We start from the raw sequence: 23,878 nt of genomic DNA, 5'->3' as shown, positions 1-23,878 counted from the left end.
TCTTCTTCACAGACTAAGGTTAATTATGGAGTTCCACAAGGTTCTGTGCTAGGACCAATTTTATTCACTTTATACATGCTTCCCTTAGGCAGTATTATTAGACAACATTGCTTAAATTTTCATTGTTACGCAGATGACACCCAGCTTTATTTATCCATGAAGCCAGAGGACACACACCTATTAGCTAAACTGCAGGATTGTCTTACAGACATAAAGACATGGATGACCTCTAATTTCCTGCTTTTAAACTCAGATAAAACTGAAGTTATTGTACTTGGCCCCACAAATCTTAGAAACATGGTGTCTAACCAGATCCTTACTCTGGATGGCATTACCCTGACCTCTAGTAATACTGTGAGAAATCGTGGAGTCATTTTTGATCAGGATATGTCATTCAATCCGTATATTAAACAAATATGTAGGACTGCTTTTTTGCATTTGCGCAATATCTCTAAAATTAGAAAGGTCTTGTCTCAGAGTGATGCTGAAAAACTAATTCATGCATTTATTTCCTCCTTATTCATCCTTATTATTTCCTGTGACGTCATGTGCAAAGCCTCTATAGGAAAGTACCAAGTACCAAATCTCTGCAGCACTCATACTGGAGTGATACAGAGAGACAAACGATTTTAAAAAGTACTGCAGCACTGTTACTTTATGACAGGTTTTGTGGCGGGAACACCCCACCTCTAACAATGTAAAATGGTCATGTTTGCAGAACTTGTCACTATTTTGAATTTAGTGGATAGCTTCTGAGATTTTTTGTGTTGTAGCCACAGAAAGTAAAAAGAAAAGATAAGAGAGCTACACAGTTAGAAACATGGATAATCACCTCACGGTGGGGCTGGGTTTGTAGTAGCAATTGCAGTACAATACTATACTAATACTATTGATTTCGTTTGTAGCTGCTCAGAGTTTCAGAGCACCACGCACTCAGTACTACCGCTGAGTACGAGCAGAAATGTCTTGTACCTATCAATACAATACAACGATACAACTAAGGCTGCGATCGCTCGGGATCGGCTTCCGATACCGACGTAATTCAAGTATCGGAAAATACCCGAAATACCCAACCCGCGACATTTTCCGATACCGGAGAAGAGCCACTGTGCATCCTCTCAACTGCTGCTACTGCTCTCTGCTTTGATTGCTGTCGAGTGGGAGAAGAGGATTCCAAATTTTTTCTCATTTTTGTCAAGGCAGCATGAATTCATTTTAATTCATTCCGTGATGGCTGCATGAAATTAAAAGTGAAGCCCGGGGGGGTGCGCTCGGGGTGGTTATGGTTAGAGTTGGTGGAAGGAGTAGGGTTAAGTTCTGGTTAAGGTTAGGGTTGGGAGTAGAAGTAGGGTTAGTAATAGTGTGTTAAAAAAATCCTGTCACGAAAATTTGACTCATTTCGTGACGGGAACACGAAAAGAAAACTTGAGACTGGGCTGGAGAGAGGGAGAGAAACAGAGAGAATTAATTTTTCATTTTTACTCTTAACACTTGCTTTGACAATGTAAACATATGTTTCCCATGTCAATAAAGCTCCAATGAAATTGAAAATTGAGGAGAGACAGACGGAGACAGGGACAGACGGACAGACAGTGAGAGAGAGAGAGAGAGAGAGAAAGAGAGAGAGAGAGAAAGAGAGAGAGAGAGAGAGAGAGAGAGAGAGAGAGAGAGAGAGTGCTGTCTTTTCTCTTTAAGTCTATAAAAATAAGGCTATAAAAGTCTATAAAAAATAAAAGCACTCAATTCTTTCACCAAAACATCAAATCTAGTAGTCCATGAGCCAGTCATGAATTTTGATCTAATCGGTACCACTTAAGGGGAGAAAAACAACACTTAGAATCCAGCCTCAGTGTATCATGGCCTACACAAAAAAGTATGATAGCCATCCCAGGGTGGTAGCTGTAGCCAGGTAGGGGTCAATGAAGAATTACACACAGGTCAAACTTTAAAAATGCTCCAATCATGTTTAATCATGTTTAGCAAAAAATGATGCAAATTATTGGTTGAAATAAAAGGATCAATAAATGGAATAGTTCTGACTGTGTTAAATGCTTTGTCTCCAAAGTAAAGGTCAAACAAGGTCAACATCCATTGAATTCTATGACATGTGACATATGTTACCCTGTAACATGATAACTAAGCATGACAGATGGTGCAAACTATTCCTTTTTAGAACCCTATTAACCCAAACAATAATTTCCATAATTTTTTACTGAAATTGGAGGAACTTTAATATATGACCCCTGTACAAACTGAAATTGACCTTTGTCACCATTTTTGCTGTTCTGACCCCTTAACTCCAGAACATTCCGTCATAGATAGTCCAAACTATACCTTTTTGGAATTGTTATGATCAGACAAATAATGTGATATAGTTTTCAACATGATTGGAGCATTTTAGAGTTTGACCTCTGTGTAATTCTTCAGTGATTCCTACCTGGCTACAGCTACCATCCTGGGATGGTCATCATATATTTTTGTGTAGGTCATGATATACAGAGGCTGGATTCTAAGTGTTGTTTTTTTCCCCTTAACTGGTACCGAAAACCTGCTTGGCCCATGGACTATAGGCTTTCATCTTAGATACACCTTCTGGCAAATTATAGTTGAACTTTCAGGTCTTCTTTTAAAGAAAATCTTCATGTAAAATCATCACGATGATAATAATATGAAAGCAAACAGAGCTCTGGTATCGGATCAGAAAAGTATCGGCATCGCCAGATATCCAAATTCAGGGATCGGATCGGATCAGAAGTGAAAAATTCTGGATCGTGCATCCCTAGATACAACACGGCATATGAGTCTCATACAGGGTGACCCAAATAAAAAAACAGAACCCAGAAATATTGTAATAAACTCTATAAATTATAAATTCCTTGAACTTTTCTGGACTTAAACTTTAGTCTGTGTATGATCACTCCTCAAAGTTTCAGTTATCTTGGTCACTTTGCATAAAAGTCATGTTCTTCTGTGACATAACAGGCCTGTAGGTCTATTTTGCCAACAAATCATACCATCTGGAGCATATTTTGAAAAGAACATAACTTTTATGCAAAGATAACTGAAAATTTGGGGAATAATCCTACACAGGCTAAGTTTAAATCCGCAAACCAAAAAACCCAGCAAATTCCTTGAAATTTGCTGGGTTTTTTGGTTTGCGGGTTCACCTTGTACTTGGAGCTACATTCTTTCACTAAAGTGTCAACAGTCATGATGTTACATCCTGTGTGTGGTGGCCCTTACCTTTGCACACTGTCCCATTTCCAGTGTAACCCGGTTTACAGGAGCAGCTGTGACCACCAACCATGTTGAAACACAACGCGTTCTCATCACAGTTATGGAGCCCACTGAGACACTCGTCGTGCTCTGAGGACAAGAAGACATGAGAAATATTCAACAGGCCAGTTTGTCTTACTTGTTTTTTTGAAAAAAAAAATGTTTTTACTGAAAAGTAATAAGAGTGAAAACATGCAGTATCCAATCACCTCTCACCCACAGAGCTGCCTGGCTGGATGAACTAAGGTGCTTTGAAAGTTCATGATGCTCTCAGCCACTCATACGACATGTTTTCTTTTTTCTCAGAACAGCTGTGCTAATCACAGCCGAGACACGATGAAAGTACGAGGTCTGTTAGAAAAGTATCCGACCTTTTTATTTTTTGCAAAAACCATATGGATTTGAATCACGTGTGATTGCATCAGCCAAACTTGAACCTTCGTGCGCATGCGTGAGTTTTTTCACGCCTGTCGGTTGCGTCATTCGCCTGTGAGCAGGCTTTGTGTGAGCAGTGGTCCACCCCTCTCGTCGGATTTTTATTGCAAATAAATGTCTGAACGATTTGGAGCTTTGCTGCATCAAATTTTTCCAGAAACTGTGAGAGACCACCAGGTGGACACCATTCGGAAAATTCATATGGCTTTCAGGGACGATTTTATGGGGATTACACAGATTAAGGAGTGCTCCAGCCGGTTTAAAGACCGCCCACAGCTGCTGAGAGCGCGCCAAGTGCCGATCGACAGGCTGGATCAACCAGATCATTTCCAACGTGAAGGCTTTGTTGATCCGAGACGTCGTCTGACTTACACAAAAATGGCAGAAGACGTGGACATCAAGACTTTTTCGGCACATTCCACTGTTACAGGAGGTTTTTTTCATGGAAAGAGAAGCGGAGGGATGTGCCACGGAACCACTCATGGCGCGACACAAAAGCACCTCCGTGTTGGTCTCACAGGACGGCTTTCAGATGGCTTTCGGTGGCTTTTCAGTCGTGTGACTATCCGAGAAATTGTGCATTGCTTTGCACGGCGTTGCTTTGCGCCATGCGGCTCCACCGCGACGCACGGAATTCCTCCACTCCTCTTTCCATGACAAAAACTCCTGTAACAGTGGAATGTGCTGTTCATTTCCACACTGGACGCTGTGTGGGACATCGTCTGACTTCCACAGGAATTGCGGAAGACGTGGACATCTGCACTTTTTTGAAACATTGAGACAGACGTGCGGAGGAATTCCACGCATCGCGGTGGAGCCACATGGCGCAAAGCAATGCCGTGATGAAGCCTCACAGGACATATCCTGGCATGTCCAGCTCATGCACAATTTCTCGGATAGTCACATGACTGAAAAACCACCAAAAGCCATCTGAGAGCCATCTGAAAGCCGTCCTGTGAGACCAACACGGAGGTGCTTTTGTGCGCGCCATGAGTGGTTCCATGGCGCATCCCTCCACTTCTCTTTCCATGAAAAAAACTCCTGTAACAGTGGAATGTGCCGAAAAAGTGCTGATGTCCACGTCTTCTGCCATTTTTGTGGAAGTCAGATGACGTCCCGGATCAACAAAGCCTTCACGTTGGAAATGATCTGGTTGATTCAGCCTGTCGATCGGCGCTTGGAGCGTGCCGTGCTCTCAGACGCTGTGGGCGGTCTTTAAACCGGCTGGAGCACTCCTTAATCTGTGTAATCCCCATAAAATCATCCCTGAAAGCCATATGAATTTTCGGAATGGTGTCCACCTGGAGGTCTCTCACAGTTTCTGGAAAAATTTGATGCAGCAAAGCTCCAAATCGTTCAGACATTTATTCGCAATAAAAATCCGACAAGAGGGTGGACCACTGCTCACACAAAGCCTGCTCACAGGCGAATGACGCAACCGACAGGCGTGAAAAAACTCACGCATGCGCACGAAGGTTCATGCTTGGCTGATGCAATCAGACGTGATTCAAATCCATATGGTTTTGCAAAAAATAAAAAGGTCGGATGCTTTTCTAACAAACCTCGTATTTCAAGAAATGTAACAACACTTCTCAGGGAAATACAACTGTTGTCACAGAGACGGACACAAAGCTATAATCCCACAAATCTACAGCCAGCGGGACATTTTATGTGCCACACTCAAACAATGAATACTGATGTGAACTGATTAAAACATATCCACTTCAAATAAGAAGGAAAATAAAGATTTTTTTCACTTCTAATTGTAACTGTTGTTAAAAACAATTTGTATCCATGTGCATCTCTTGGCGGCTATACCAAAAAATACAAAATAAACAAAATGGAGTGAAATGGGGTGAAATGGACCATGATAATAACGAAATGGGGGTAAAATGTAATGAAATAGGGCAGACTGACCCAGACTGACTCCAAATATGATTAAATATGATTCAATTAAGTACTTTTATTTTATTATTTTTAAGCGAAATGGGGACTGATAATAATGAAATGGGGAAAATGTAGCGAAATGGAGCAGACTTACTCCAAATATGATTCAATTAAGTACTTCATTTTTTAGTGAAATGGGGCAAAATGGGGACTGATAATAATGAAGTGCGGGTAAAACGTTATGAAACGGAGCAGACTGACCCATTAAATGAAGTTTCATCTTTTGAATGCAAGATGGCACACCTGCCCCTACTACATGTACTGAGCGCATCTCACAAAAAACAAAAGTCAAACATTACATAAAAGTACTTATTCAGTCTGGTTCATTCTGCTCCATTTTGTTACATTTTACCCCCATTTTGTGATTATGAGTCCCCATTTCGCTCCATTTTGTATTTTAGTATGGCCCTCTCTTGGTTGTGGTTTTCTTTATATTGTTTGAACTCTGTGTTCATTATTTTATATTTAGTGTTTCATTCTATCCTGTGAATATTCATTATTTGATGTTCATGATTTTATTATTCCAAACATTTCTTCTTTGGTATTTAAGATTTAAAGTGGGTACATCTTCATCGCTTCATCACTTCATACACGTCTTCACTGTTTATGCGTGGCAACAGTAGCCAAAGACACACTGCAGCTTTTGCATTTTTAATGGCATTGATAGTGAAACCTCAATTGCTGTCATGTTTTGTACAAAAAAAATGTTGCTAGTTTTATGATGGGGCCTCACATGGAAAATGTCACAGGATAAAGACTATGCTTGCATTATTTTTCAGCATGTCCTCCCTTGGCTTCAATACACTTTGTCAACAGATGTTCAAGCTTCGCAGTCCCTTCATGGAAGAGGGTAAAATCTTGAGCCTCTAGATACTTTTGTTTCCAAAACCTTTATGAAACAATGGTATAAACCAAAAACTTACTGCAAAAAGTAATGGACAAAAATTCGCACATCAGCACATCATGTACTCATCAGCCAGAAGGCTGTGATGACATGGAAAACGAGTTGGTGGATTTTGTAATTGATAACAGCTGAAAATTCATCTTATACGTATTAATATTGTGATTCTATCTGTGACTGTTACCAATGTTGGGGAGTAAGCAGCTACAAGTAATTAAATTAAATTAAATTTTAAAAAGTGAATTTAACTTACATTTAATGCAAATCTCACCATCCTTCATCTTATCTGAGATTTTTTCTTGGCCTTCGGGCTAGTACTGTGCCTGTAGTCTTCCATTTCCTCACTGTGTTCCTCACAGTGGAAACTGAGAGCTGAAATCTCTGAGATAGCTTTTTGTATCCTTCCCCTAAACTATGATGTTGAACAGTCTTTGTTTTCAGGTCATGTGAAAGTTGTTTAGAGGCTCCCATGTTGCCACTCATTGGAAGAGTTGCAAAGAGGAGAAACATTTGCAAATGGCCACCTTAAATACCCTTTGTCATGATTGGATTCACCTGTGTAAGGAAGTCAAGAGTCAATGAGCTTACCAAACCAATTTTGTGTTCTAATAATTAGTGCTATAAAGGAACATCATGAAAATTATCAGGGGTGCCCAAAATTTTGCATACAACTGTATAATAATGTAAATATGATAATACAAATTACTGTATCCACCCTTAATTAAGTTAAAGTATAAGGAAATTAAGGGAACGTGTGTTCCCACTGAGGGCTTAGACACCAACAAATAGTTGCTATATCAACTTTAAATTAATCTTACGTGTATGAATTTCTTCTCTAAGACTGAGTTAATTTGCACATATTGAACTTTTTGAAGAGGTCTTGCACTTCCTCATGCCTCAAACATGTACAGTTACAGGTAAGTTGCAGCTGCAGGCACAAGAATGTTTTGTGCATACTAAAAGTTTCAAAGAAGTCCTGTAATTGCAAAATTTGCAGATACGATTGCGTACGTGAAAATAATTATTTGTGGGGTACATTTGCATTCATATTGGGGATTTGGAGTATGATTTGTTTTGTATAATCAGGCACTTCTATGAAAAGTCATTGAAAAGTGAACATTTTTAATGTTTTTGCAGGTTCCATCCTCTTACTGTGAATAGTTTTTGTGGCCGTCATCCTTATGTATGCGTCAAAGATCAACTTGTCCAAATTTGGTCTTTTATTGTATAGTAAATGATTTTACTCATTACTGGGCTGCAAAGACCTTGGTCTGTAAAACCAAGGGATTTGGGTGGCATTTTAACTTCAGAAATTACACATTTTCAAACAATGTGATCATGAAAAATTAACATACGTATGTCTGATTTTCTCTTGGTCACTGCTGCCAATGTATATGGTAAGACTTGTTTGGGGGATTATTTTGCAGAAATACCAGCCGTATGTTATAATAGGCCAGTGTGTCAATCTAAAAATGGCATCTGGGTCAACGTTATGTGACTGAGTGTAGCAATGTGGACCTGTGAACTGTGCTGGTTTTTGGAAGAAGAGTGACATATTTTCCACCTATCTCGAGGGATTAAACATGCAAAAACATTGATGTGCTCTTGCTTGTAATTTAGATTGTTTCATTATAGAACCAAATACCACATCCATATAAATAAATAAAGGGGGGGGGGGGCATGGTGCCCTTTGACCCTTTCATTACAGTACAGTTATAAATATGACAAAAATTTTATTTATTTAGCCCTTTGAAAGGGAACTTTATTCCCCGTCACCCTAGAGGCTGAATGAGCCTGAATGCCAACCAAATGAAAATCCGACCTAATCTAATCACGTTTGAGGGAACCTCGACATGGTTCAGGCACATCAAATCCTGCCGGCACGTCCCGATTGTACCCCAAATGAGCCAGGACTGCACCCCTGTGCATCCTGTTCGGGGTGCGCAAAGGAAATATTGTAATGTGCAAAGTCTGTGGCACGCAATCATCATGTGCACGAGATGTGAACATTGCACAATCACACTGAAAACACCGTGTGTCACTGTGAGTCAAAGAAGCGTCTCAGAGCCATGGAGCAGGGCATGCGTGGCTGAACCGGCTGTTACATCCATAATACGCATGATATTACAGATACAATGACATCCCCACTTATGGGTTAGATAATGTATCTGTAATATTATGTTCAACATGAACCGCTGCGCGTGTGTGTGTGCGCTCATAACAACTGATCACCGCACTGTGCGTGTGTGAGGCTGGATCATCTGATCACCTCACTGTGCCTGTGTGTGCTCATAAAAGCTGGTCGCTGCGCTGTTGCGGAGCACCTTGTACACCGTACACGTTTCAACTGTACACGCACGTTGCAGGGAGTCCGTTATGTGTGGGACACGCATGTTCATTCTGATGGCGCAGTGTCCTGCTGAGAGGTCAGTGTGCATGAGGGAGGGAGGCAGTAAGAGAGAGAGGCAGTGAGGGAGTGGGTAAATGATGTTGTGCGATTGGCAGCTTTGACACACGACAATGTATCCGGCCTATACATTGGATGTATTTCAAAATCCAGTGGCTCACACCTTCCTCTCCTCGTGTTTGCCTTCCAGACTTTTAGACATTGGGTGGCAATCAACCGCATCTATCTGGCACTGGAAGTGCATTATCTATATTCTTAGTGCATTCTAACAGTATTCTGGGTATTCATAGTGTTGTCCAACTACATTTGGACAGTAATTGTGTGCATACGCATGGGTGTGCATGAATCAGTCAAGATGGGATCCACCCATATTCTATGTGGTTGTACGGCATTCGTACATGGCTATAGGAATGTCTGTCCCTCCTGACCGCACCTCGAAGTTTCTCTTTTTCCCCCTATTCGACCTGATTCAGCCTGATTCGTGTTGATTCTTGCTAAGTATGACTTTACATTGAAAAGACACCTAGATGGAACTGCTGACAGGGACACTGTTCTTTGTTCTTTGACATTTTTTATGATATGAATTTTTTTCAGCCTGAAATATCACCTCAACTTAAATGACTTAGCAGCAAGATAAGCGCTGAGCAGAGCACCTGATGCTACCAGCCTCATTACGTTAGTCTCTTGACAAAACGTTCAGACACAAACTCATATGATTCCACTAGGAGCAACATTAAAAAGTCGAGTATTTTTAATCAGTCATGCACACAGCTTCAGATCCCACCAGTAGCATTCTAGAGTGCAGGATTTGTTTAGACATTTTTTCATGGATTTTGCGCTTCTACTCTGGGTGAGTAGTTTGTGTTGTTGCATTGTTTCTCTTTTGTATGTTTTAATCATGTTTAATGTTGTTATTCATATTATTAAGGAAGTAAAATATGAGCCATAAGCTACACGGGTGTTTGATTTTGAAAATTCACTGGATTTAATCTGCCATTGTTATTTTAGCTTCCTGTCTGTCTCAACCTGTTCTGTGTAGTTTGACACACCGAATACTACCTGTAACAGATTTTCTCACATCAAACATTTATATGTGCAATTAACATCTGTTCATTTGTTGCAAAGTTTGGAATGAAATAGATTTTTTTGTAATTGGAGACATTTTTTTTCCTTGGAGTCAACATACCAGAACATCTCATATTGGGTCACAAAACCACAGCAGTGACTTTTTGTTTTGGTTTGTTTTTTTGAGGACCCTGAGGTACAACAGTCTCCCCTTAAAACTGGTAGTAAAATCCCAGCAGGCAAAATGATGTTGAAGCAATGTAGAAAGTACGCTGCTGCTTTGTGTAAATAAATAACGACTCCTTGACATAAATTAAAAATAGATTAAAATGCAGGCTAGATTAATTACATTTTGTCAGTCTATCAATGTTATATTCTGATGTGAAGATTGATACTGAAGCGATATCGATATCATGTTGATTGATGTCAGAATGTAACAGAACTAAAAATAATGTCGCCGTGCCCAACGGGAGCTCCTGCTGCATGATAGGGGAAGGTGTGGAGGCCTATACGGTAATGATTTACTGTAATAGCCCTACTTGGCAATGTAGTTGTTGTAGTTAGTGTCCAAATGAACACAGAGTCTGTGCTGTTGTGTTCTTGTCGAAGCACAGCAGTTGCACAAAGAAAGAAAATGAGAAACACACAAATTCCCTCCTGCAGCAACAATTCTCCTCCAGCTATGATCAAATTACCCGGATTTCACACTGTTCCACTTTAGAGATTTTTATCACATTCTGGGAACTTTCTTTCACCTGTGCATTTTCCACATTACATTGAATATGCAATTTCCACCAAAATACCAAATTTTACCTTGCATTCCCTAATTTGAACATTCCTCCTCTCACCTTTGCACAGTGTGCCCTGTGCTGGCAGACATAGTGCATCTCACTGTCATAAAAGTACCAACTTGGCTTAATGCTTGCTCCCCTGGCTGCCACACCTCTCAGAAAATGGGGCCATTATCTTCACATTACCAATGTTGAGAGGAATTACAGATTAAACATGTAGTTTCACTGTAAATGTGCCAATTATTCACACACAGCTGGTATTTTTTCACTTATCAGTGAGAAATGCTCAGATTTAATTTTCAGTCTTCAATGACGTTATAGTTGGCCAGCTGAGTTGAGAACAAAATGACAAGAGAATGAGTCTTTACATCTTCCGCCTTCAAAACATTAATGAGATGGCATCTTTTAATACGTAGAATTTTGCATTTCTGAGCAACTGTTTGAGGGTTACAAACGGGCACTGCTGTCAGCTAGGAAGACTTTCTGTTTTTGCAGGCTCGTTATGTGTGTTATAGCTCGCCCACAGTGCACAAGTGTGACTAATGGCAGCGGCCTATGTTGACATGTTGCATCCAACTGGCAAACAAATCTCTTCCTTCTAATGAGGACAACCTCTGGATGGGACACAAAATCTGATAAAGTGCAATAAAAGCTGGGAGGATACACCAGTGAATAAATCAAAACATTCTCAACAATAATATCACAGTGTTACCGTAAATCAAAGCCATGAATTCAGTGCTGACTACACCAGAGTGCACGGGGAGAATATAAGACTGCCTCAGGAGAGGTGTCATGAAACTCTCAGCCAAGGACACACACACAAAAAAATACATAAATAATATATCATACAGATTATAATTCCCTCTATTTTGTAGTATATATATATATATATATATATATATATATATATATATATATATATATATATATATATATATATATATATATATATATCCTAGTAGTAATTTCAAATGTCAGTTGAACTATCTTGTAAATTCTACAAAATAGAGGGAATTGTAATCTGTATGATTATTAAAGAATTAAAGGTCTGTACGGGAAAATGTCAGACCGAGGTCTTGACAGTACGGACCAAGTGCAGCAAGCAAGGTTAATAATTTGTTTATTATATGGCTGTTCTGAGCTGTCTTTTCATGTTGTTGGTCTTCATTTTGCATGTCCATTTTGAGCCTGTTTGTTGTTAATTCCTCCAATTCAAACTCATCAGTGTAATAAAATTCGCTCGGAGAATGGTCCTCTTTGTCGCTCATGATTTCTTTGTTCACTTTTTGTTTTGCTTTATTTCACACCTTGAAAATTGTAAACAAAATCATAAATCTGATACACGATACGGACCGACTGTCATGGTAATGGTTTGATATGGGAAAATATGAGACCCGAAATCAGCCAGATCAGAGTGTGCGTTCTGTCATAGCCATATGATAACAGACTTTATTAACTCTGTTAATGAGGTTTGTTTTCACATGTATAGTGGAACCTTGATTTTTGAACAGCTCTCTTTATGAACAAATTGGCTCATGAACATATTTTTTGAATGAAAAATGCATCACTTTTCGAACAAAGTGTTGGTGCACAAACACCTCCGCCGCAGTAGGTGGTGGTAATGCGTCGTGTTGGGTTGCAGTCCACCAATAAACTTGAAAGAAGAAGAAGACGCAAGAAAGACAGTCTTTGTTTGTTTATTAAATCATATTTTTGGGGAGTGTGTGGTGGTTATCCTAATGGTTTACTTTGTTGTGGACATTAAAAGTTATAAACCACATATTTTTTTCCAATAATCATACATTAAGTGGAGCTAACAGGTGAAGCTACCGACAACCGCTGAAAGTGCTAAAGTGCTAATGCTGTTAGCATATAACATTAAATCTGACAAGAGTTTCACTGCAACAGATAATTACTGTATCATATTTTGTACAACCCCAATTCCAATGAAGCTGAGACATTGTGTAAAATGTAGATAAAAACAGAATACAAAGATTTGCAAATACAAGTACTCTTCAACCTACAGTGGGGCCAAAAAGTATTTAGTTAGTCCCTGATTGTGAAAGTTCTCCTACTTAGAAAGATGAGAGAGGTCTGTAATTTTCATCATAGGTACACTTCAACTATGAGAGACAAAATGAGAATAAAAAAATCCAGGAAATCACATTGTAGGATTTTTAAATCATTTATTTGTAAATTATGGTGGAAAATAAGTATTTAGTCAATAACAGAAATTCAACTCAATACTTTGTAACATAATCTTTGTTGGCAATGACAGAGGTCAAACATTTCCTGTAAGTCTTCAACAGGTTTGCACACACACTATAGCTGGTATTTTGGCCCATTCCTCCATGCAGATCTCCTCTAGAGCAGTGATGTTTTGGGGCTGTCACTGGGCAACATGGACTTTCAACTCCCTCAACAAATTTTCTATGGGGTTGAGGTCTGGAGACTGGGGTGGCCACTCCAGGACCTTGAAATACTTTTTACGGAGCCACTCCTTCGTTGCCCCAGTGGTGTGTTAGAGATCACTGTCATGCTGGAAGACCCAGCCACGCTGCATCTTCAATGCGCTCACTGATTTCAATTTCAATAAATTTATATAGCAGCATCTCATGACAGAGGCGCTTCACATAACACAATTCATAACAACATAGTAAATTAAAATCGAAAAAGGGCACAATAAAAAGGTAAAAACACAGTAGACTCAAAAGACATTACAAGGCAAACATAAAAACAGAATAAATTAATGATAAGACAGTCTAAAAAATGAGTCTTCAGTCTGGATTTAAAAGTCTCCACCATGTCAGACTGCCTTATAGCTGCAGGTAGATCGTTCCAAAGAGCGGTGATGGAAGGAGGATTTGGCTTAAAATGTCACAATACATGGCCACGGTCATTCTTCCCTTAACACGGATCAGTTATCCTGTCCCCTTTGCAGAAAAACAGCCCCAAAGCATGATGTTTCCACCTCCATGGTTCACAGTAGATATGGTGTTCTTGGAATGCAACTCAACATTCTTCTTCCTCCAAACACGACGAGTTGAGTTTTTACCAAAATGTTCTATTTTGGTTTCATCTGACCACATGCTATTCTTCCAATCCTCTTCTGGATCATCCATATGCTCTCTGACAAACTTCAGACAGGCCTGGACATGTACTGGCTTAAGCAGGGGGACACGCCTGGCACTGCAGGATTTGAGTTCCTCTCTGCATAGTGTGTAGCCTTTGTTACTTTAGTCCCAGCTATCTGCAGGTCATTCATCAGGTCCCTCTGTGTAGTTCTGGGATTTTTGTTCAGCATTATCATAATCATTTTGACCCCATGGGATGAGATCTTGCGTGGAGCCCCAGATCAAGGGAGATTATCAATGGTCTTGTATGTCTTCCATTTTCTTACAATTGCTCCCACAGTTGATTTATTCACACCAAACTGCTTGACTATTTTAGATTCACTATTCCCAGCCTGGTGCACATATACAATTTTCTTCCTGGTGTCCTTCGACAGCTCTTTGGTCTTTGCCAAGGGTTGAGTTTGGAGTCTGACTGTTTGAGGCTGTGGATAGGTGCCTTTTATACAGATAATGAGTTCTACAGATAATGAGTTCTATTCTGAGTGCAATAATAATACAGGTAACAGGTGGAGGACAGAAGAGCTTCTTTAAAAAGTTACAGGTCTGTGAGAGCCAGACATCTTGCTTGTTTATGGGTGACCAAATATTTATTTTCCACCATAATTTACAAATAAATTCTTTAAAAATCCTACAATGTGATTTTCTGGATTTTTTTTTTCTCATTTTGTCTCTCATACTTTCTCATAGTGTACATATGATGAAAATTACAGACCTCTCTCATCTGTCTAAGTAGGAGAAGTTGCACAATCAGGGACTGACTAAATACTTTTTGGCCCCACTGTATATTCAATTGAATACACCACAAAGACAAGATATTTAATGTTCAAACTGATAAACGTTATTGTTTTTGTGCAAATATTTGCTCATTTTGAAATGGATGCCTGCAACACATTTCAAAAAAGCTGGGACAGTGGTATGTTTACCACTGTGTTACATCACCTTTCCTTCTAACAACACTCAATAAGCATTTGGGAACTAAGGACACTAATTGTTGAAGCTTTGTAGGTGGAATTCTTTCCCATTCTTGCTTGATGTACGACTTCAGTTGTTCAACAGTCTGGGGTCTCTATTGTTGTATTTTGGGCTTCATAATGCGCCACACATTTTCAATGGGCGACAGGTCTGGACTGCAAGTAGGCCAGTCTAGTACCCGCACTCTTTTACCATGAGGTCACACTGTTGTAACACATGTAGAATGTGGCTTGGCACTGTCTTGCTGAAATAAGCAGGGACGTCCCTGAAAAAGACGTTGCTTCGATGGCAGCATGTGTTCCTCCAAAACCTAGATGTACCTTTCAGCATTGATGGTGCCATCACAGATGTGTAAGTTGCCCATGCCATGGGCACTAACACAACCCCATACCATCACAGATACTGGCTTTTGAACTTTGCGCTGGTAACAATCTGGATGGTCTTTTTCCTCTTTTGTCCGGAGGACACAACGACCATGATTTCCAAAAACAATCTGAAACGTGGACTCATCAGACCACAGCACACTTTTCCACTTTGCGTCTGTCCATTTCAAATGAGCTCGAGCCCAGAGAAGGCAGTGGCGTTTTTGGATGTTGTTCATGTATGGCTTTCGCTTTGCATGGTAGAGATTTAACTTGCACTTGTAGATGTAGTGACAAACTGTGTTAACTGACAGTGGTTTTCTGAAGTGTTCCTGAGTCCACGCGGCAAGATCCTTTAGACAATGATGTTGGTTTTTAATGCAGGGATGTTAAAGGCCTCGTTAAAGGCCCGTGGCCTTTGAGGGATCGAAGGCCACGGGCATTCAATGGTGGTTTTTGGCCTTGTTGCTTACATGTAGAAAGTTCTCCAGATTCTCTGAATCTTCTGATTATATTATGGACTGTAGATTGAATGTTGAGAAACATTGTTCTTAAACTTTTGGACTATTTTTTCCATGCAGTTATTCACAAAGTGGTGATCCTTGCCCCATCTTTGCTTGTGAATGGCTGAGCCTTTTGGGGATGCTCCTTTTATACCCAATCATGACACTCACGTGTTTCTAATTAGGTGTTCTTTGAGCATTCATCAACTTTCCCAGTCTTTTGTTGGCCCGTCCCAACTTTTTAAAAATGTGTTACAGGCATCCATTTCAAAATGAGCACATATTTGCACAAAAACAACAAAGTCTATCCGTTTGAACATTAAATATCTTGTCTTTGTGGTGTATTCAACTGAATATAGGTTGAAGAGGATTGTCAAATCACTGTATTCTGTTTTTATTTACATTTTACACAATGTCCCAACTTCATTGGAATTGGGGTTGTATAACATACTATGCGTATTCTTTGTATTTTCTCTGCCTTTTATGCATGAAATACTGTTAAAATGGTAAAAACACAGTGTTCTCTTGGAGGCCAGGAACTGATTAATCCATTTTACAATGTTTCTTATGGGTAAATTGGTTTCGGTTTAATAACAACTCAGTTCATGAGCAACATTTACAAACCAATTACAGTAGTGTTCAGAATAATAGTAGTGCTATGTGACTAAAAAGATTAATCCAGGTTTTGAGTATATTTCTTATTGTTACATGGGAAACAAGGTATCAGTATATTCAGTAGATTCTCACAAATCCAACAAGACCAAGCATTCATGATATGCACACTCTTAAGGCTATGAAATTGGGCTATTAGTAAAAACAAAGTAGAAAACAAGGGTGTTCACAATAATAGTAGCATCTGCTGTTGACGCTACAAACTCAAAACTACTATGTTCGAACTGCTTTTTTTTAGCAATCCTGTGAATCACTAAACTAGTATTTAGTTGTATAACCACAGTTTTTCATGATTTCTTCACATCTGCGAGGCATTAATTTTGGTTTGAACCAAGATTTTGCTCGTTTACTAGTGTGCCTGGGGTCATTGTCTTGTTGAAACACCCATTTCAAGGGCATGTCCTCTTCAGCATAAGGCAACATAACCTCTTCAAATATTTTGACATATCCAAACTGACCCATGATACCAAGAATTTTTTTTCTCTCAAAAATTCTTGAAAGGGTAGTTGTAAAACAGCTAACTGATCATCTGTAGAGGAATGGTCTATTTGAAGAGTTTCAGTCAGGTTTTAGAATTCATCATAGTACAGAAACAGCATTAGTGAAGGTTACAAATGATCTTCTTATGGCCTCGGACAGTGGACTCATCTCTGTGCTTGTTCTGTTAGACCTCAGTGCTGCTTTTGATACTGTTGACCATAAAATTTTATTACAGAGATTAGAGCATGCCATAGGTATTAAAGGCACTGCGCTGCGGTGGTTTGAATCATATTTGTCTAATAGATTACAATTTGTTCATGTAAATGGGGAATCTTCTTCACAGACTAAAGTTAATTATGGAGTTCCACAAGGTTCTGTGCTAGGACCAATTTTATTCACTTTATATATGCTTCCCTTAGGCAGTATTATTAGACGGTATTGCTTAAATTTTCATTGTTACGCAGATGATACCCAGCTTTATCTATCCATGAAGCCAGAGGACACACACCAATTAGCTAAACTGCAGGATTGTCTTACAGACATAAAGACATGGATGACCTCTAATTTCCTGCTTTTAAACTCAGATAAAACTGAAGTTATTGTACTTGGCCCCACAAATCTTAGAAACATGGTGTCTAACCAGATCCTTACTCTGGATGGCATTACCCTGACCTCTAGTAATACTGTGAGAAATCTTGGAGTCATTTTTGATCAGGATATGTCATTCAAAGCGCATATTAAACAAATATGTAGGACTGCTTTTTTGCATTTACGCAATATCTCTAAAATCAGAAAGGTCTTGTCTCAGAGTGATGCTGAAAAACTAATTCATGCATTTATTTCCTCTAGGCTGGACTATTGTAATTCATTATTATCAGGTTGTCCTAAAAGTTCCCTAAAAAGCCTTCAGTTAATTCAAAATGCTGCAGCTAGAGTGCTGACGGGGACTAGAAGGAGAGAGCATATCTCACCCATATTGGCCTCTCTTCATTGGCTTCCTGTTAATTCTAGAATAGAATTTAAAATTCTTCTTCTTACTTATAAGGTTTTGAATAATCAGGTCCCATCTTATCTTAGGGACCTCGTAGTACCATATCACCCCAATAGAGCGCTTCGCTCTCAGACTGCAGGCTTACTTGTAGTTCCTAGGGTTTGTAAGAGTAGAATGGGAGGCAGAGCCTTCAGCTTTCAGGCTCCTCTCCTGTGGAACCAGCTCCCAATTCAGATCAGGGAGACAGACACCCTCTCTACTTTTAAGATTAGGCTTAAAACTTTCCTTTTCGCTAAAGCTTATAGTTAGGGCTGGATCAGGTGACCCTGAACCATCCCTTAGTTATGCTGCTATAGACGTAGACTGCTGGGGGGTTCCCATGATGCACTGTTTCTTTCTCTTTTTGCTCTGTATGCACCACTCTGCATTTAATCATTAGTGATCGATCTCTGCTCCCCTCCACAGCATGTCTTTTTCCTGGTTCTCTCCCTCAGCCCCAACCAGTCCCAGCAGAAGACTGCCCCTCCCTGAGCCTGGTTCTGCTGGAGGTTTCTTCCTGTTAAAAGGGAGTTTTTCCTTCCCACTGTAGCCAAGTGCTTGCTCACAGGGGGTCGTTTTGTCCGTTGGGGTTTTACATCATTATTGTATGGCCTTGCCTTACAATATAAAGCGCCTTGGGGCAACTGTTTGTTGTGATTTGGCGCTATATAAAAAAAAATTGATTGATTGATACCTGGTATGCGACATATAGGCCCAGCACCATAGTAGGAGAAACATGCCCATATCATGATGCTTGCACCACCATGCTTTACTGTCTTCACTGTGAACTGTAATTTAATTTAATTTAATTTAATTAGCTTATAATGTGCCAAATCACAGCACAAGCCGTCTCAAGGTGCCTTACATAAAACAAGTCAACATAAAATTGAATAAATAATGAAAAATTAATAAAAAATTCAGATACATAAATAAAAACAGAAGTAAAAGAATAAAACAAATAAAAAAAAACTATCCATAAAAAAGAGAATAAAAATAGGTTTTGAGTCTTGACCTAAAAATGTCCACAGACTCAGACTGCCTCACGGTCGCAGGAAGACTGTTACACAGGGTGGGTTCTTTGACCTGCTGACTTCTTCTTCACCCTGGGAACACAGAGATGTCCCGCATCCTGTGACTGCAAAGCCCGGGCCAGCACGTAGAGTTCCACCAGATCAGCCAGATAAGATGGCGTCAGTCCATGAACAACCTTATAAGTCAATAACAAAACTTTAAAATCTGCTCTCACAGAGACAGGGAGCCAGTGCAAAGATGCCAAAATGGGTGTGATAAGTTCAGACCTTCTGCTACGTGTCAGAAGTCTGGCAGCAGTGTTCTGAACCAGCTGAAGACCCCTAATGCTGGACTGTGGTAACCCTGAAAATAGAATATTACAATAATCTAGTCTAACTGTGGCTTGAATTCAGAGTTTGGGGGTCGTCTCACAGACTGTCTGCGGCCCTTGGACCCAAAAAGAACAATTTTACTCTCATCAGTCCACAAAATATTCCTCCATTTCTCTTTAGGCCAGTTGATGTGTTCTTTGACAAATTGTAACCTCTTCTGCACACGTCTTTAATTTAACAGAGGAACTTTGTGGGGGATTCTTGCAAATAAATTAGCTTCACACAGGTGTCTTCTAACTGTCACAGCACTTACAGGTATCTCCAGACTGTCTCTGATCATCCTGGAGCTGATCAATGGGTGAGCCTTTGCCATTCTGGTTATTCTACTATCCATTTTGATGGTTGTTTTTCGTTTTCTTCCATGCGTCTTTTTTTTTTTTTTGTCCATTTTAAAGCATTAGAGATCATTGTAGATGAAGCAGGGGTGGTGGCCAAGTGGTTAATGCGCTTGGTTTCAGTTCAGAAGGCTCCGGGTTCAAATCCCACCCCTGCCACATTTCTCCATGTAATGTTGAGTTGCGTCAGGAAGGGCATCCGGCGTAAAACCTGTGCCAATTCAACATGCAGATCCAACTTGGATTTGCTGTGGCGACCCCAAGTGCAAACAAGGGAGCAGCCGAAGGGACTTACTTACTTTTACTTAGAGATCATTGTAGATGAACAGCTTAGAATTTTTTGCACCTGCGTATAAGTTTTCCCCTCTCCAATCAACTTTTTAATCAAACTACGCTGTCTTCTGAACAATGTCTTGAACGTCCCATTTTCCTCAGGCTTTCAAAGAGAAAAGCATGTTCAACAGGTGCTGGCTTCATCCTTACATAGGGGACACCTGATTCACACCTGTTTGTTCCACAAAATTGACAAACTCACTGACTGAATGCCACACTATTATTGTGAACACCCCCTTTTCTACTTTTTTTTTACTAATAGCCCAATTTCATAGCCTTAAGAGTGTGCATATCATGAATGCTTGGTCTTGTTGGATTTGTGAGAATCTACTAAATCTACTGGTACCTTGTTTCCCATGTGACAAAAAGAAATATACTCAAAACCTGGATTAATCTTTTTAGTCACATAGCACTACTATTATTCTGAACACTACTGTAAATTCTAAAACCAAGGTTTCACTGTATCTGTTTCTTTGATTTGTAGGAGGATTTTACAAACATCTAAGAAACGAATTTCCGTGAAACTTGTTGGAGGGGTGGGGCATGGGGGCGACACAGATGTAGTTACAAGCCAGCCAGTCTCTGGTCCTTTTACTGCACACTGTATTGCTTAGACCGCTTAATCTTAGACTGTCTTCACCATGGAGATCAGAGGTCAAGCAGCACTTGCAGCCAGCACTGCGATTGTGTTTCTGCTGGAAGCACAGGAAAAATCATGTGCATATGTAAAAAAAAAAAAAGAAGTCAGAACACCGGGGTGTTAAGTATGACAAGATTGCACTCGAGTCACATATTCAAGCTTTGTTGGCTTTTCAAGAAACACTTAAATATGTTGTAATTTTTGAAATGTATTTTACACTACTATAATCTAAAAGTAGTATTTTTTGGCGGTGTGAGGGAATGTAAGGCTTACAAATAGAAAGTAAGTTTGGTGCACATTATTGCACCATTTTGCATCTAGAATTTCTACATTTTCCAGGGGGCCATGCCTCAGGTCTCCCTGGAGCTGCTGTGCACCTGGAGCATGGTTAGAAGACCTGCAACATTTCCATAGTGACCTGCAAGAAAAAAATAACCTACATCCCTCAGTCAAGAAAGAAGCCTTTAATTTTTGTTTTTTGTGTGTGTGGATCCAAATCAAGAGGTGGTTGAAAATGTGAGCACTCAAGATTAAAATTCAGCAAACGGGATCAAATGTCAGTGATGAGGATCAAAGACTTGGAACTTCATTCTCCCGCAGAGACATCAGCATCAACAAGCACCTTTGTTCAGCAACCTCATGACTCCATAAACCTTCTTCCCAGGTGTTTCTTGACCTCAAAGGCCGAGGATTCAGAGACATGAACGTCATTGCTGAAATAAGTGAATTACCCCTCAAGTTTAACACTTTCACTCATACAGCTATACTTCTGATGGTCAAGTCCAGGAAGTTAATGAAAGCCTGGATCTTCATCTTGATCCAGGACAATCCCAAATCAAAGGCTCTGACTCCTAACTCAGCCTCTCATGTGCCACAGTCAGGGTATTCATCGATTCCACAAACATTACAGCATGATCCTCAAAATCAAGGTCATGATGTGTTCCTCCAAAGACAACGTGTTAGACTGAAGGACACTTACGTAGGAGAGCTTGCTGCTCTGCATTACACCGTGTGCTCACAGGCACATAAAACACAAAACATGAAGAGGAGTACATGAGAGGAAACACAATATGCTAGTTTTTTATTAGTATTTCCAAGACCACAACTGTGCTTCACTGTCAGAGCTGCAAACAGCCAGCTGTCACTTTGAACAGACAGGACAGCAGAGCCACGACACGTGTGTGTGTGTGTGTGTGTGTTGTGAGTCATTCTGGTCAAATTTATGTCTATGTACTGTATTTATGTGGGTGGGTCATCTTCCAGTCTCCGGTCTGTGTGAGTGTGGGTGTGTCCCTTCTGTCAGCCGTGTGTGTGCGCACGCGCGCCCTGGACTGTGTGTGTTCTGGTCTTCCTCCCTGCCTCTTGAGTCCTGTGTGGGTGTATGTGTGAGTGTGCGTTTCCTTTCCTGCTTTGTGTCCAAGCCTGTGTGAGTCCCGTGTGTGTGTGTGTGTGTGCGCACCTGTTATGTGTGTTTGCGTCGGGAGCGTTACCTCCATCCAGTCTCTGTATATCAGATGTCGAGTTGGTTTTTCATCTGTGTTTTGTTCTTTTGCTTCATGGTTTTGTTTTGTTTTGTTTTGCTGTGTATTTTTTTATCGTTGAGGTTTCGTTCTATTTTTCATGTGTGTTTATCGCCGAGGCTGTCTTGTATATTTCTGTGTGTGCGTCATCTTTGACACTGACCTTACATCCCTCTGATCTGTATTACTTTGCTCTTTGAACTTCACCAAAGATGTTAGTTTTTTGTCAGCATTTGTTTGTCCGTCTGTCTGTTGTGTTAATCCTGTAATCACAATCAAAGAAATGAAGAGTGGATCCAAATTTTTTGTCCAATTTCGTTAACTGATCAACAATCTGGATTACTGGGAACAGATACATATCAAGTTAAAATCAACTTCGATCAACGTCAGTATCCAATAAGTTCTCAAAGATAAACTTCTCCACCAAATTTAATTTTTTTATTTTACCTTCGTCAAATCATCAGAGGGAGTTTTTCCTTACCACTGTCACCTGTGTGCTTGCTCTTGGGGTTGGTAAGGCTTGACCTTACTTGTGTGAAGCACCTTGAGGCAACTTTGTTGTGATTTGATGCTATATAAATGAAAAAAAAAAATGGAACTTAAATTGAATTTTATTGAAATCCATTCAAATCCATTTCAGATATTGTGCTGACAAACAGACATCTCAATCAGAATGAAAACAAAATGTCCTTGGTGGAGGTAATTAATCAACAAGAGTGCACAGCAGAAGAAGAAAAGACAAGGCACATCAGATGCTCTGTCATTTTAGAAACTTAACATACACTGGACAAAAAATTGTCAAGGTATAGGAACTTGGGTTAATCAATCCAGGATCAGTCCAGGGGATTAGTGTAAGAAAATGTTCTTTTTCTGGGCCAGTGATGTGTGCTGATGTTGAGAAAGTAACAGCAGTCTGACCTGGTAACCCATAGTGTCCTGTGATGTGCAATTCTTGATTTTAATTTACAATGATAACTTTGGGATTGCTGCAGAATGTAAGAGTACAAACACTGTGCTCATTGCTAATAACATCCTTCAAGAACAATGAAAGAATGTGAAGCTCAACTACACATTCAGATATCATGGATGTATCAAAAACATGGTCCAAATCCACCTCTGTAACCTGAAAGCCAATTGCGATCACTGTCGATCCTCCACGTCTGGCTTCTGTCTATCTATTCCACCCACTTGCCACCCACCTGTTCTTCGTTTCTATGCCTTGGGAGTCCAGGTCTGGTTATCACCGGATTAGGACAAGGACACACACATACCCTGCATACACACAAACACACACAGACACACACATACCTCAAGACATCTTCCTGTAATGGCATTCAAAGGGAGCGCACAACCAATCCGCTACCTTTCATGGATTAGCTACTAATCTTACAGAGCGAGGAGCACCTCGAGCACTTTGGGGAAAAGACAAGGACAGGCGAAAAGAAAATGTGAGGGAGAATCTTGACCTTAAGATCAAGGATAGAGTCCCATTCAAATCAAAAAGGAGTAGGTTGGGGGTATTTCTTTCTCTAAATGATGTGGAGCCTGGACAGTGTGAGGGGATTGAGTTCTAGATATTTCAGTTCAGTAAGTACAAAAATTTTGCATGTTGAAGGCAAGCACCAGCTGGGATGTGAACCACTGACCTTCTTCACTGCAGGTGGCTTGATGT

General features: G+C 40.0%; 1 protein-coding gene across 1 annotated transcript in view; it reads right to left on the bottom strand.

Moving 5' to 3' along the window:
• The window catches only part of nell2a (neural EGFL like 2a), a 392,213-nt gene that overhangs the window by 92,612 nt on the left and 275,723 nt on the right, over positions 1-23,878 (bottom strand). Inside the window, exon 14 of the mRNA XM_034176080.1 lies at positions 3,244-3,366. Within this exon, the coding sequence (XP_034031971.1) occupies positions 3,244-3,366 (123 nt within the window). The remainder of the gene's footprint in view (positions 1-3,243; positions 3,367-23,878) is intronic.

Source organism: Thalassophryne amazonica, chromosome 8 (assembly GCF_902500255.1).
Source record: "Thalassophryne amazonica chromosome 8, fThaAma1.1, whole genome shotgun sequence".
Classification (NCBI taxonomy): Eukaryota; Metazoa; Chordata; class Actinopteri; order Batrachoidiformes; family Batrachoididae; genus Thalassophryne; species Thalassophryne amazonica.
Note: the sequence above shows the minus strand (reverse complement) of the source record. Positions and strands in the feature narration are given on the sequence as shown.